Source organism: Dendronephthya gigantea, unplaced genomic scaffold, assembly GCF_004324835.1.
Source record: "Dendronephthya gigantea isolate DGI-Jeju-01 unplaced genomic scaffold, DenGig_1.0 000107F, whole genome shotgun sequence".
NCBI lineage: Eukaryota > Metazoa > Cnidaria > Anthozoa > Malacalcyonacea > Nephtheidae > Dendronephthya > Dendronephthya gigantea.
Genome location: NW_021163117.1, coordinates 56,690 through 73,020, shown reverse-complemented (window position 1 = coordinate 73,020; position 16,331 = coordinate 56,690). Strand labels below are relative to the sequence as shown.

Sequence of the window (16,331 nt, the reverse complement as noted above, 5' to 3'; positions counted from 1 at the left end):
CCAACATGAAAGGATAACGCTTAAAGAAATTTATCATCTTATTATCTATTGTTTGAATTGCACTCGACGCAGCCCAAAAATGGGAAGTATATGCACAGTCCATAGCAATAATCATTAAACACTGTAAATTATTGATATACAGGGTGAGTAAAAAAGAACTGAAATTCAAATTAGCCGCAAAGTTCCCCAAAATATCTCATGGGTATACGAAGCATATCATGTATTTTATTTAACCTAAAACATAAAGTTTCTTCCCTTTGGCAGTTAAAAAGCATTCAAAGCTGCGTAAATAAAAAAGAACAGTGTTATCAAATCGTTTTTGTTGATTGTACACAGTGGGAATTGTCATATTCCAGCCATAAGTTCGCGCTAATTTGAATTTCCAAGGTGTCAGTTTTTTTACTCAACCTGTATTACGCTAGCTGACAATCTATACAATGCTGTCAAGGATTTCAACTCTTATGAACTTGCTTGAGGTATTGGTTTCTTAGATGAAATACAGGAAAATCCTGGATAATACCATTAAACAATACAGCAAACGAGAATATGAACAGCTTTCAAATTTGGAAAATATGAACATTAATTTTGACCAGCAACGTACGGGACAACGCAAATCGGTTCAATTGTACAAACGGCTGCATCGAAGCCCATGCCCTTGCAGTGAAATATAGACAGCCGTGTCGGTTGTATCATCGCACAATAGTCTTTATGAACTTATAGAATTATCAGATTATAGTTTGATTAACACTAAAGTATACATTAGATAATTATTTACCTTTATATCGCAGAGTACATTTCTCAATTCGTCGAGCACAAGGGTATATTACCAAAATCAACAGTGATTACAAAACCTTTCGATCACATGTTTTTATAGTCTAATAGATATAGCTTGAGTTGCTTGAATTCTCTTACAAAGAACTGGCTTCAGCTGCTAAACACTGTCTCTGATCATCTGATCGGTCATGATATACATGCAACCATTCCATGGTGTCACTGCGTAAAAACACTGAGCCTTTCATATTCAAATTTGCCGCATAACGGCTGTAATTTGACAAAAGTTGCCTGAATTGAATAATTAATCTAAACAAAACTGTAGAAATTTGCATGTAACTCAACGACTCCAGCATAATTTATACTGAACGGCAGCCAGACATGATTCAGAGAGTGTTTTGTGAAATGCACGGGCGAACGACTCTTCGTGCTGAAAGAAACGACAATGGCGTAGCCAGTCTGACAATATAGTCATGCTATGCTAATATTTTCGTGTTCATTGATTGTGAAAACAGTGAATTTCTAACGAAACAAATAATGATAATAACACAAAATTTGCATCGCATGAGTAAATCGTCAGGCTGGCTACGCCACTGAGAAACGACGGTCATGTTGATATAAAATATTCAGTTGAATTCATTTTTTTAGGTCTTAATTTCATTATGTTTAAGGTTCTTACAGACGAGCAATTTTTTCTACGACAAGTACATTTGTACACAAAGTTGGGCCAACAGACGAACAATTAAAACTTGTCACATGAAAACTTGTCATAGATTTTCCTGTAAGAGGCTTTACTCGAACGTGTTTTCCGACGTATTAAATAAAGACCTCGCTGCAGTTTGTTGCATGTAAACGTATTTTCATTGGATGAAACCCTCGCAGTAAGCTGGCAACGTCGCAAAAGCTCGCAAGCCAGGCTTTTCTACCAGCGCTCCACGACCCACGCAAGTTCGCCATTGCGATTAGTAGAAAAGAGCCTTTATTTATAACCACCAAAGTTTTTTCGAATTCAGGAAGGCGGAGGTTGAGGAATGAAATTTGAGAAGTGTCTGCATGATGCCGATATGGGATATTAGCGCGTTGTATTACAAACCGACAGTTCGCGGGAGCACAACTATTTTATTTTATGTCGCAAGGCGAAGAATCTCGAATTGCGAGTGCATGACGAAGATAAGGCTGCTAGATAAAAGCAATATTTTGCTGAAAGGAATGCTTCAAGAATTTATTTGTTGAATGAGTACACGAAATGGCGAAGCTATATTTGTCGTCTCTACTGACGCTACTTTATCGCTTGTCCTACAATTACAAATACTGTATATAAAGTTTTAAATAACGGTTTATTTACAAACTTCGCTTTATATCTTCTTTAAAATATAATATAAGATAAGCATATTAATTACAGCCGGTCGAACGAGAAGGAGAAGAAAATAATAAAATTAAAACGATGCATACTTCATGTAAAGGTGATATAACCAACGTAAACAAACTTTGCTAGGCGCAGGATATTAGCGTTGATAGGATATAACAGGATATAACATCTTTAATTAAAGTGAAGCAATTAGTAAAATAAATATGGCGGATATGAATTGAAAATAATTACTTTTTTAATAACAAGCCGTTGAGGATCAAAAAGAAATGCTATTTACAACAAAAAAGACAAATAACCAGATAACTAGATGGAGATAACTACAAATAACAAAGACAAATAACCAGATAACTAGATGGAGATTGGAGGTAACTAGATAGGGATAACCTCATTATCTCCTTTTCACATGACCTTTATTTGTGTGAATAAATTATTATTATTATTACTAACCAATATCCGAAGACTTGCACTATCTTCATGCCGATCTAAGATTTATCATGCATATCATGCATATCTCGGAAACCAGCCATTCCTTCAATAACCCAATCCTTCAATAAGGGCAGAGGCTGATACCGCATTCTATCTTATTTATATAATCATCCTAAGGCTGGCAACTCTCTCACAAAAAATATAATGCATAATGATATTAATACCGCTTGAAACACAAAAATTACGCTAGTTTCTTCAAAAAAGACTAGATACAAAACACCTTGGATATATTTACCAAATTTATCTGTCTTTTTAGACTTGAAAACAACATAAAACTGCTTAGGTTTTGCAAATAAAAAGTGCATTTTTATCGAAATTTTGTTAAACAGAGGCGGGATGCAATTTACTCGACAAGGCCAACTTGATGACGAAAAAATGTCTTCGTAATTTTCCGAGCTTTCAACAGCCAATCAGAAATTTGCCGACGATTTTCCGATGATGACGTTCGTCGAGTAAATTGCATCCCAGCTTTGTTAAACAAAATTTCGATTAAAATACACTTTATATCTGCAAAATTTAAGCATTTTTAAAATGTTTTCAAGTCTAAAAACGACAGATAAATTTAGTAAATATGTCCAAGGTATTTTGTATCCAGTTTTTTTGAAGAAACTATCGTAATTTTTGTGTTTCAAGCGATGGTATCAATGTATATGCATTATATTTTTTGCGAGAGAGTTGCTAGCCTTAGGATAATTATATACATAAGATGTCATTTGGTACCCGCATTAGCCTATGATGAAGGTCGTCAATATTCAATATGCAGCTTGCACTTAAATAATTTATTTGCTTTTTTAACATTTATGTAGCTTTATTAGCTACTGTTCCTCCGATTTCTACCCAAACAAGCAGTTTCAAATAAAGTCCTCAAATAATTTCCAATCTATCTTGATCACAGTTGTGGTAAGTCATTTTAAACATTAAAATTTACTTCCATTGCCATTGTTTCGATAGATATGCATTTTAGTATAATAGAACGTATCCTCGTTGATTTATAAACCGTTTGAGAACTTTGCTTTAGAGACAACATTCTCCTAACCGCATTATATTAAATGCTCGGCGCTATACGACTGTTCATAAACTGCGAAATAAGAGACGTTGATGCTTATTATGCAGCTTGCACTTAAATAATTTATTTGCTGTTGAGTGTTTATAATAAGAATAAGAATAATTTATTTGCTCGCATGCATATCAGTATTTTGCTGCAACTGTTCAAAGTCCTGAAATAATCTCCAATATATCTTATAACCAAAGTTGTGGTAAGTCATTTTTAACGTTAAAATTTATTCCCACTCACTTTTTTCTGCAAAATGTGACCAAAATCTTTTGTTGATTTGGGAGTATATAGGTTATAGATGCTCTATAATAATCGAAGGGTTACTAGCAAGCGGGTTTTCTGCGCAAAACAATACACATACACACGCTTAATTTTTTTTGTGGGAAAAGGGGTTTGGGGGAAGCATTCGATCTTATTGGATGCAATTCATTGTGGTCATTCTCTCATCCCAAAATTCTTTATTAAATTGCCGTTAAATCGGTGTCTATTCTCACAATTAGGACTACCGTGTAAACACGCTACATGCAAAGAAAGTATATAGCTAGCCTCTAAGACATCAACCTGACCAACCGCACACGCTAGTTGAACAGTATAGCATTCGACTGATCTATGATTACAATAACTTAATGCTGAGTTTATGGGCATGAACGTGACAATCAGAAGCGCTTTCCCCCAAGCCCTTTAAAAACTGAAGCTATTTTAGATGACGCATTGAATATTCTTCATAGTTTTAGATTATTTCATGATCAAGTCGTTTAAAAATTTAGTTTGTGAAATAAGGGCCCAAAGTTCGCTAGCGCCATTAGGGAAAAATAAACAAACTGTATCAATTAAGCAAACTTCGTGCTCACGAGAATGATCGTCAGTCACGAGTTTGGCTCAATCATGTTGCACAATTAATCTCCATCTTGGCTAAACTGACATTCGCAAAATATCTGGCTATTGCAGCGTCGGTTAAATAGGTGTGTTAAGGCTGGTGTGTTAAGGACGGCAACACGACGAGGACGAGGCTGAAATTCTCCTTTAAATAAATGCAATGGCTAAGTTGTTGTTTTATATTATTAATTGTACCAATTCAGTGAGATATAAGGCGTTAAAAACATTGTGTTTATGTTTAAGGACAATTCTATAGAGCCTAATTCGAGAGAGGGCTCGCTGGGCCTGAAATGCAACCGTTCTAGGCAAGACGTAAAAAACGACGTTTTCTCGCTGTAAACAGAACGAAGACGACGTCTAAAACCCATCATGGGTCTTTAAATATTCCTTTATTTTCAATGACCCATTGCATTGAAAGCGGTCGTCGTCGCGTTCGCGTCCTACATGCTTAAGGTCCCTAATAACATTAACACACATCTCGATCTAGCTTCACCATAAAACATGTCAGTGTAAAACTTTAAAATATTTATGGAGGTTGATACAGAATTTTTTGAAACAAGTGAAAAAAATGAAATTATTTTTTATTACCGTATACCGTAAGGAAACGTTCAAAATAAAGTGTTGAAGCTAACACATGCAATCTTTGTCTTTTGTCATAACTGTCAAAGGCCATAATGCATCTCATTGAAGCGCGTGTATGTGGCTTACGTGGCTATAGCAACTTAATTGAATTTCCAAATTTTCACGAAGCACAGGCAACATCATATCTCACGATTATTTTATATTGGTCTTTTCTTGGTCATAACTCGTATGAAAAATATCTTCCAGAATTACCGAGTCAGACAGGAGACAATTTAAACGATGTTTGTAGCGGCCAGCTTGAGCTTCCTGTTGCTTGCTATTGGAAACATTTCAGCAAACCAATGTTCCCCGAGGAATTACGATATAATCATCAGAGGTGAGTATTGTCGAAAAAAGTGAGAGAAAAAATTAACCATTGAAACACCATTTAAATGTTTCATATGGTGAAATCAGTCCAGAATAAAACACATAGTTTTAGTTAAAATTTGGACATTAAAATATTTGTCTTTCAAGAATTTTGTTGAAATTTTTAGGAGGTCCATCATTGCCTGCGGATGAAATAATATCAAGACACAATGTTACATCTTCAGTTGTCATGTTAGGATGTCACACTCACTGCAAAGACGAAGACAAATGTGTTGGATTCAACTACAGAACAACAAAAAATGTCGAAAATTGCCAACTGACCAACGTTACTAGAAAGAAAGAAGAAACGAAACTAACCGGAGATTGGATATTGATGCGAAATGTTGAAGCAGTAAGATTGATAAATTAAATGATATTTAAGAAAATATAGAAAACATTTTCCGTGTTTCTATACAGTTATAGAAACACGCCTGGGAGTTAGGGAGAGCGAGAAAATATCAGTGGGAAATGAAGCCCATAGGAAGAGCTATTTCGAGCTCTTCGCACAGCTTTCTGTTCTCATCACACAAGAAAATATTGTTATTATTAAATTATAGTAATATATTTTCTCTATAACTGTGATTTTAGGACAACTCTTTAAAAATTTATTTTTTTTATTTCCTGGATATTGTGACCGAACATAGCGGAATCAAAAAAGTCATTAGCGTTGGATGGTTTTGTTAGGTCTGCGCATACGCAAAATTTAAATGACTGGAAACCGTTAATCAGCAGCTTTCTGATTAACTGAGTAAAAAATTGGTATTTTTTTATAAAATCGTTTTTAAAAATTTCACCAAACAAATGGGAAAAATAATAACAGTTGCAATGAAAATCATCTTGTAACATTTATCAAAAACAAAAAGGGTTGCTCTTCAAGAAAAAAAAAGCGAAAAAGGTTTTACGCTCTATAATGTAAAGGTTTGAAATGTTTTAAATCGGTACGTTTCTATATTATTATGTAGTTGTTCATAATATTTCTGTGTTTGCTATTAATGTAGTTGTTCATATGTATAACTATTTATGTACTTGTTCATATTTCTGTGCTTGTTTTGTGAAAAGGGATGCAGTTTATTTATATGTGAGCTTTATTCGCCGTTTTCCAAAGTCATATTGGGCTATGAAAGGCTTTTACACCATCGCTTTAATTTATTGTCTCGAAGATTTCCTTGAATATCATTAATATATAATAGTATAATTTCTCGTGTAATTACGGATAATCATGGATTCGTGAGTCTTTAAAGACTATTAATACCACTCGTCCTTCGGACTCGCGCTATTTTGCAGCCTTAAAAAACTCACTCGTGCTTGTTAATCCGTAATTGCACTCGATATGATACCGTAACTTATACTAATATATTAATTAATGTATCAAGATTAAAATCAATTTCTTATTAACTGCAGTATTTTTGTGATCAATTTTGTGTAGGCAAGAAAGGCGGTTGAAGAAGAAAATCGTACCAGGAAATCAGGTAATTTGCTTTAGAATTATCACAAATATCATAATTTTAATTGAAGTTTATGAGTTCACGGCAACCAGGTATATAATCCATCGTAATTATCGCTACTCTGGTTTTAGTAAATGAAAGTAATCACCACACAAAGATTAACTTTCACGACCCAACGTTTCGACACTCCGGTCTAGTGTCTTCATCAGGGGTGATCTGATGTTGAAACTCGGTTCCTTATATACTCTCAAAATGACGTCATCTATTAATCAGATGTAAATATTCTTTTGGCAAATAGCTTCCGTCATCCCTATTAAGGGCACAAAGACTCGCATTAATATGCCAGGCTTCCAAACGACGCCTTTGATTTGACTTTTGAATCGTTCCACCCAATGTCATGGTTAGTTTGACACACGTGTTCCGCCAAGGCTGATTTTGAACTGTCTAGGTTCGAAACGGCCTTTTGATGTTCTTTTAAACGTGTGCCGAACTGGCGTTTTGTTTGACCTAGATATTCTTTCTCGCACTCACCACATGGTATAGAGTATACAGCATGAGTTTTCTGTTTAGTCGCTACGCGATCCTTGGGTTTCGCGAAAATATGTCGCAATGTCTGAAAGGGTTTTAAGGCAACTATGCGAGTCTTTGTGCCCTTAATAGGGATGACGGAAGCTATTTGCCAAAAGAATATTTACATCTGATTAATAGATGACGTCATTTTGAGAGTATATAAGGAACCGAGTTTCAACATCAGATCACCCCTGATGAAGACACTAGACCGGAGTGTCGAAACGTTGGGTCGTGAAAGTTAATCTTTGTGTGGTGATTACTTTCATTTATTAAACCAGAGTAGCGATAATTACGATGGATCATAATTTTAAATTTTGGAACATTTGGAATATCATTCGGAACAAAAACTACGAGAATATTAATATTAACTAAATCAATTTATTATAATATTATGGAACGAGAAATGTTTTAAATCTTCTGTCAATATGCGCCAATTCAATCTCAATTTTTTCTTTGTGGGGCACAAGTTTCAAAGGAACTTTTCAGTTAATAAACAGGGCAGCTAAAATGCGTATATGCATAGATGGTTTATTTGCTTTAGTTTTTTTTCCTGAGCAATTTTAAGTTTAGAATGTAGACAAGTTTTCTGCGTTTTACATCATTGGGAAAGGTTCTGGTTTATTTGGGATAGTAGGAAATTTAAAGTTCATGTCTGACGCACGGACAATATTAATTAAAACATGACAAAATACGGAAACTGCAAAACATAATCTTAATAAAACACAATCAAGATACACACGAACTGGTCAATGTGTCAATGGCCTGTTATTTTGTTGAGCAAAAAATAGCACTTATAACCAAATATAGGGTATTTTCAGCCTAAAAATGGCATACTGAATATTAAGGCATTGTCAACATGGGATATCTTATTTTGGATAAGGCATATCGCATTGTGTTTAAAAAAAACAAAAGGGCATTTTTGGTATAAACATCCCCCCTTGCGAAGTCAAACTTGGCAATTGTACTAATTCTCTCTGATGCTCTCACAGAAATTTCTTTTTTGCCTTAATCTGAAAGCTGAACCCAGAGAACGGACGGAACGTTAAAAGCTATTTTATTTTCATTTCCAAGAAAAAAAATTGAAGAGGTTTTTAACCCGTTTAAAAAAAATAATTATTGCTTTTATTGGCCACAGGCCACTAAATTGTGATGTAAATCCGTATTTTTCAGGTCTCAACTGCGCTGATTTGTATGAAAAAGAAAGTAATCAAAGCGGAAATTAATCCTGATGGAAAGGGAAGTTTCAAAGTGTTTTGTGATATGACAACATCAGGTGGAGGATGGACTGTATTTCAACGTCGTCTTGATGGAAGTGTTGACTTCTACCGAGGATGGCAAGATTACAAACAAGGTTTTGGTAACTTGAGCGGAGAATATTGGCTTGGTCTTGACAAAATACACATGATGACAATTATTTCACAAAATGAACTTCGTATCGACATGGAAGATACATCTGGGAACACCAGATACGCTCATTACGATTCATTTAATGTCAGCAGTGAAAATGAGAAGTACAAGTTGAATGTTGGAGGTTATAATGGTAATCATTTTACACGATAGTCCAGCTCTCTATACAATAAACTGTGCAGTGAACCATTAAATCCTGCACCTTAAATACTGTATAAACTATAGGAATATTATCAATGAGTGATCCATAAATATACTTTAAACGAGGCAGTTTTTGAGTCAACTGGAGAAATGTAAAATATCTCCATTTTGAGAATTTCCAAAACTTTTAACAAAACAAAATGCTCAGGACATTCGATTACGAGCATTAATTATTGCCCTGCTATTCATTTTATAACCATTTTTGGGTTCTTTTTTGCATTAATTAAGGTACAGCAGGAGACTCGTTGAAAAAACATGACGGTATGGCTTTCAGCACCAAAGATTCTGACAATGATATTGGCAGGGCTAACTGTGCAGTGTCATTCAAAGGAGCCTGGTGGTATCGTGCTTGTCATGATTCAAATTTGAATGGTTTGTATCATTATGGCGATCACAAATCGGATGGTGATGGAGTCAACTGGAGACATTGGAAAGATCATTATTATTCTCTGAAATCAACATCAATGAAGATACGACCACGTGAATTTGGAAAGAGGAAATAAAGTTGTTGAAAAATAAAGAACTAAAAGACATAAGGTTTACTTTACAAAAAGTGTAGTGCACTAATACGTATCTTGTTAGTTTTTCAAAATATTTAAAATAGAGATTCTTTTCCTCCCATTAGCCTAACCCGCAGTTAATAGAATATAGACAGTTTGGAGACTAAATAAAAGTACAATACAAGTCATTAAATATGTTATTGTCAAGGTTTAAGCAAAAAATTATTCCTTTCTCGTCAGGTATCTATTGTATTTTAGCGAAACGTACCAATGGCATTCGTCTTGCAAAGCTCATCAACCCGGATTTGAAAAATATGTTAATCATCGTTTAATGATGAAGAAGAGAGGAGATGCATCATTAAATGGACCACTTGCATAATAGACCAACTTCAGATCTAGGTGACAAGCAAGAAATATATCACAACAGCTAAAAAGAACATACCAAAATTAATAAAATTGCCAAGTTTGGTTGCAAAATGTAAAGTAGTACGGAAGATATAGCCATGCGAAGTTGCCAATTTTGTATACTTTTTTACTACGGCTGGAAGCGTGTAACTAATTTAGTTACACGCGTCCGGCCGTAATACAAAAGTATACAAAATTCGCCAACTTCGCATGGCTATATCTGCGGCACTTTACAATATTTCACAGCAAAACTTGGCAATTTTACTAAGTTTTGTATGCTCTTTTAGGAAATTCCCTTTTTGTCACCTGAATCAAAAGTTGGTCTATTATGCAAGTGGTCCATTTGCGTGTCTGATATTTCTACAACCGAGGAGCCTTGTCCCAGAGTTAGTCAGCGAAACCTGTTAAAATCTTTAAAATTTAAACCAAGATTAGTTTAACCAGTGTTAGCCGGCAGATTAGCAAGCTTACACACCTGGTGAACCAGGTGGGTTAAATTTAGCCCGTGAGTTGGTACGCTAATCCGTTTTGAACAACGCAATAAATCATAACCTCACGGGATAAAATTTATAAGCCATTTTAGCTGAGGGATAGCCTGCGTTTGAACAACCAGCTGTGAAGGTAAAAAGAGGTTTTAAAGAGGTTTTGGACATAAAACTATTCCCAGCACATAACTGACGGTGGAAAGGTGTATAAAGTAGCATCCTGTTCATTTTTGTTAAAATATTTTGTGGTTAATTATTCACCATTGCTTCAGGAGATTGTCATATAATCCTGTTACCCTGGTAATTTATCCGAAACTTTAATTACGAAATTTTCTATAGCTTTCCAAGTCCCCGTTACGCGGTGTTTGAAGAACAATCTCGTCTTGTCTGACCAAAGTTAACTGAATGACATTGTGAGGACTTCGGTTTCAATATTAACATCTGTTTCAGTAAATACTGATAAAAACGATCTAATTTCGTAGCTAGGTAACAAGAGAAATCGTGGATGATTGTGTCGAAACTGCTTCCCGCCACTTCCGGATATTTCCCTTCAAAGGCAACAAAACAAAACCTAGCAAATAAAATTAAAAATGCGTTTATCAAACCCCAAGAAACTTAAATACCCCTGTTCCCATTTAAAAGACTTGATGCCATAAATGTCGACCAGCCTGTAATCTCCCTTCATGCTGTAGAAAAACAACTTAGTACAGTAAATATATCAAAAGCATGTGCGCCTGATAATATACGAAATTGGATTCTTAAGGAATTCGCACATATTTTGGCAGAACAAGTATGTATGTTAATCAACTCATCACTTACTGAGAAAAGCCTTCCGAGGTATGGAAAAGTGAAAATGTTACAGCTTTACCTAAAAACCAAACTTTGAAAGACATTAACAAAGACCTAAGAACTATATCATTGACACCCCACCGTTAGCAAAATTTCCAAGGAGTATGTGGTCAGAGAACATGTAAAGCCCGCTATTCCGGCTCAATCGGATTAGACAAGACCTGTACCGTTGTATACCTGATTCCTCTACCACTCACGCTCTTATAAATCTTGTTCACAGCTGGACTAAAGCCACCGTCGACAATTAAGCTAAAGTACCAGTCTTTTTCGCTGTTTTCAGGAAAGCCTTTGACTTAAGGTGGCTCCCTACAGTTGCGCGGGTATTTAAAAAATCTTTAAAATGAAAGGCTTACCCGTTTGATTTCGTATTTTTTTCTTTTTAGTAGTGATATTTAATGGCTAGGAAATATTTCGAAATCAGTTTTTACAATGTTATCGTTACCATGGCAACATAGCGAAGGCATAAACTCCGATAAGTTATGCATTAACTTGGCTGAAACTTAAAAACGAAGTCGGTGACCCATCTTTTTTATTTCGAATATCAATAGAACACGATGTTAAGCACTACCTGACGCAGTTGTAAGAAATTTTGTCTAGTGCGATTTTTTTAAAAGCTGAAATTTTATTAAAAGATTTGCACTAGACAGATTTTTTTAAAATTTGAAATATATAAAGTAAATTAAAATTAAATTATATAGTGAAAATTTGAAGATAGGTCACCGATGAAACCAATGAGCAAGACGGGAATGTATCGTTTAAAAAGCTGCGTGTGTTTTTCGCGATTTCCCCTTATAGAATTTTGTCGCTGACTTATAGCACGCGGGCGCAGTTCACGGTTCTCGTCTTCGCGCTTCGCGATGAAAATTCGAAACGAGCGTGCGTTGTATTTATATTCGGGGTTAAATGTTTAACTTGTTTTACTTACTTGATCCATTGGAATTAACTTTTGAATATGGTTTGAAAGTAGTGTAATATCGTGGCCTGAATCCTGGCGACTGATGTAACCCGTGGACGGCATTTTTTGTCCCATTCGTTGACTGATTCTGGTAAAGCGATAATGGCGAATACTCCATGCTTTCCAAATTGGCGGTAAATTTGTTCAAGATTCTCGTACAAGATTCCTTTAATGGCAAGTTTTTGCTTTATTGCGTCCGAGATAATACTTCGTCCATCTGGGTAACACATTTGTGCGAATGTTTTGGTTCTGAAATGCCTTTGATCGAGAAATCTCACATCTTCGTGGGCCTGTTTGGCAGTCGTAGTTTGGCCAAAGCGGAATATTTGTTCTGATGTTATTTCAAGTGAAGATTGGAACAAAATTTTGATCAAAGCTTTGACATCTTCTGTCGCATCGTGTGCATCAAAACCTTTATTGAACAGATGAGAATAAAAGGTAGTTAACTTGTTTCCTTTGCACTGTGCAAGAATCTCCTTCGCAGGTAGATCTGACTTTCGAATTGACTTGAAAATAAGCAAACTGTCCGCGAATAAAACATCTAATCACGTCAGCTTCTCAACGAACGACGATCCTGCCGAACGAAGGAGGACAGGTGTATCAAACACGAAGGAGTTGTGGCCAAGCATAACAGTTATTACAGGTTTGTTGGACTCTTTCTTGTAATGTTCAGTCGTTTTTTCTATAAAACTCAAGAGCTGAGTGATGCATTCCCGTAGGGAAATACTGTTGACCTGCTTGCCATCCTTGCACAACACTTTCACACCATTTAAAACCTCCTCACTAGTTAGTCCATGAACTTTTGATGCTGCGGGACTTATTGCACTTTGGGGAGTGACATACTGAGTATAAGAATATTGTATAGAGGCTTGAATTATCTCAGCTGATTTGCCAATAGTTGTTGTTTCCGTATCCCAAATGAAAAAGTTGTAGAATGCAGTTGTAGAATCAAAAGCTAGTGACTGGACTTCTGGTCTCATGATTGGATCTTGTAATATTGCTTCACAGTCTTTTAAAATAGCTTTGCATTCAGCTAGGTTAATTTCATTCAAAATAGTTAGTTCAGGTTCTTCTTGTGACTGTGCTGTTGGATCTAAATTCAGGGCAATGTTTGAAGCATAGCTGGGTGCTTCTTTCAAACTATTCTTTGTTTGCTTTGTGATCTTTTTTGTATAAAGTGTACGTCTTCTAAGTTTAAATTCAGCCATTGATTTTCTTTTGTTATCCTGTATCTGTTTTTCATCCAGCATTTTGTGATATTCATTGCACCGTTGTACAGGATTAATCCCGAGAGAAGCCAATGTTTTGCCAACATATTGGGGTCCTTCATTACGTTGGGCAACACCGCAGGCAATTCGAAAGTCACTGCTCTCACTGTCTCCATAGTAGCGAATCTTTATATTCTTTGACCCTATGGTTCCATTCAGTGATTCATTTCGCTGGGAATTCAAGAGAGGTGCTAGTTTTTCCAACACAATATCTGTTGTGTATTCAGAAAAAATGTCATTCAGAGCAGTTTTAAGTGAATCACCATGGAGATCCTTTCCATAAGGTAACTCGTTGTGTAGATAAGTTGCGGGATTTAAATGAAATCTGCACCAGGTAGGGTTGCATTTGCTATGGTCACCAAAGGCATGTGGGATGATTGACTTGAGAGATTTAGACAGTTCAGGCTTATCATCTTTGTTTTGATGAACACTATATGCAAAGCACTTGACAAGATAGTTGATTACTTTTTGTGACAGTGTAGAGCAATTGGGAAATTTCATTCGTTGACTCAGATTGTACAGCCGTGTTGATAGAGATCTTTTAATGTGAATGATGTCAGAATATTTATGCAATTCATATGGAGCTTGTTTCACTAACTCTGCTAGTGTTGTGCTGTCATCGTCTCCAACATAACTTGAAAACTTGACTTTGCTTTCTGGGGCTTCTTTGAAAAGTTGGCATGCGACATCTGTCTCCATAATTTTTGAGGAACCAGTGTGGTTTTTCCGACAATCGTGTTTTTTACAAATTGCATTTTCTTTTCCTCTAGGGCTATCACAGTATCGACATCTCTTGTTTCTTGAGGAAAAAGCCATGACCTTGCCAGTATGCAAACCCATCACAGCCCCATGGCCGGTTAGTGAGTTAAATGCTCTCCCTCGCTTCTGCCATCCCATATCATAGGAGCATGCTATGCCTAGTAAGCCGTTCTCATCTGGTACAGCCCCATTTTTTATCTCAAATTCCTTTTCTTTCATCAAAACTTCGCTGCAGCTCTTTTTTGCCACTTTCTCCACTGCTAATCCAACCTCTCTTTCTCTTTTTTTAAAGGTGCCACGAGTAATGGGGGGTATGTTCATTGTTGTCAAGATGGTATTGAGGTGTGTTTCTCCAATGCCAGCATCTAATGTGCCTAATACTGCACGAGAGTTATTATCATAGGCAGCAGGACCATGGGTTCCAGATTTGTGTCTTTGAGACGTATTAACAACATTTATTGCGTGACATGATTGGCAACTGATATGGAATTTGCTTGCAATGCCCATTTTTTCCTCTTTTATTATATTTGCAACTGATAAAGGACCTACATGAGATGTATATAGTGGCTATTTGGGAATTTGCATTTTTTCATTTGTTTGGAAGGCATTTATATAACATGAAGCAATGTCTAAAACATGAAGACACTTGTGTATGTATCTTTTTAAAGTTTATATTCAAGTGGTATACCTTTATGACAATTAACACAAGTCTCCATTTCTTCTCTGAATATGTCCATATCAATAATTCTTGACCCCAATGTTTTGTAATTGTTTGTCTGTGTATTATAGAATAAGTAAAATAATTACTAATGATCAAACCCAATTAACCAATGTACAAAATATGAAATATTGTACAAAATTTAAAGTATTTTTTAGTTGTTACTGACATTGTCTTGAAAATTACAACTCCATGCTACAGTATGCTCTATGTACCTCTTGTTTCTCATGCGCCCTTGTCCAAGGATTACTTGTCTGGCAGTCTAATTGTTTTCGCGTAGCTGCTCTGGCCTCTGGTAGAAGTTGCAGGAAATTTTGGCGTTTTTCAATTTCTTTTTTCTTCGCGAATTTGCCCTTTTTCGTTCTAGGTGCTCGGAAAATTGTCTCCTCTTGAGTTTGATCATCGTCGCTGGCCGCGAAAACTTTTTGTTTTCCGATACGATGTATTATCGTAGCCAAAACACCGAAACCTCCGCCAAATAAAAGTATTCGTAACATTTGACGAAAATTTTGTAATGGTTTTACATATATTTAAATAATTTAAATGTGCTTGTGTTTTTTCACTCTCTGTATTGAATAAAATATGTATATCTCGCGAAAATGCTCAATTCATTTTTAAAGGGCCCGCTCTTTGTTTTCATCGCGAAATTGCGTGGAAAAATCCACGCAACGCGCGCGAGCTGAATTTTTTTCTCGCATCATATCCACGCGCAACTGTAGGGAGCCACCTTAATAGACCATAATATCTTAATATCCAAACTATCAGATTATTGAATCAATCCCCATATCGTGAACTGGATCGCGAATTTTTGAGCAATAGATAACAAAGGGTTAATGTAGGGAACGATTGTTGCTCGGAATGGAAATCGGTAGCAGATGTTCCCAAAGGAACCAACTGGATCCCTGGTTATTTATGGTTATGATCGCGCACTGCAAGATTAAGTCATCAAACGAAGTGGTCAATATGTAAACGACACTACTAGTTACGAGATTATTCAAAAGAGTTGTTAGTAGATGAAGTAGAAGAGTGGTCACAAAGTAACAAATTCCAGCTAAATGTTAAAAGATGCAAAGAATTAACTATTTCCTTTCCAAAAACCACTACCCCTTTTGAGGACTTGCATATAAGCACAAATCTCATTGAATTAGTCACTTCTCTCAAGCTCCTAGGAGTGATATTACAACAAGACTTGAAATGGAATACCCATATCGATAACACTATTAAAA

General features: G+C 35.8%; 2 protein-coding genes and 1 long non-coding RNA gene across 3 annotated transcripts in view; all 3 read left to right on the top strand.

Moving 5' to 3' along the window:
• LOC114534817 (ryncolin-1-like) overlaps positions 1 to 879 on the top strand; it is a 29,059-nt gene extending 28,180 nt beyond the window's left edge. The window contains exon 5 of the mRNA XM_028556290.1: positions 764 to 879. Within this exon, the coding sequence (XP_028412091.1) occupies positions 764 to 879 (116 nt within the window). The remainder of the gene's footprint in view (positions 1 to 763) is intronic.
• A 4,550-nt stretch (positions 880 to 5,429) lies between these two features.
• On the top strand, positions 5,430 to 7,048 carry LOC114534791. Its single transcript, XR_003688164.1, has 3 exons — positions 5,430 to 5,514; positions 5,672 to 5,895; positions 6,970 to 7,048. It is a non-coding gene; the product is annotated as an uncharacterized LOC114534791 (long non-coding RNA).
• A 1,694-nt stretch (positions 7,049 to 8,742) lies between these two features.
• On the top strand, positions 8,743 to 9,669 carry LOC114534816 (ryncolin-1-like). The gene is made up of 2 exons (XM_028556289.1): positions 8,743 to 9,098; positions 9,395 to 9,669. The coding sequence occupies exons 1-2, from the start codon at positions 8,750 to 8,752 to the stop codon at positions 9,667 to 9,669; spliced, it is 624 nt and encodes a 207-aa protein (XP_028412090.1). The 5' UTR covers positions 8,743 to 8,749.
• Positions 9,670 to 16,331: the final 6,662 nt, after the last annotated feature.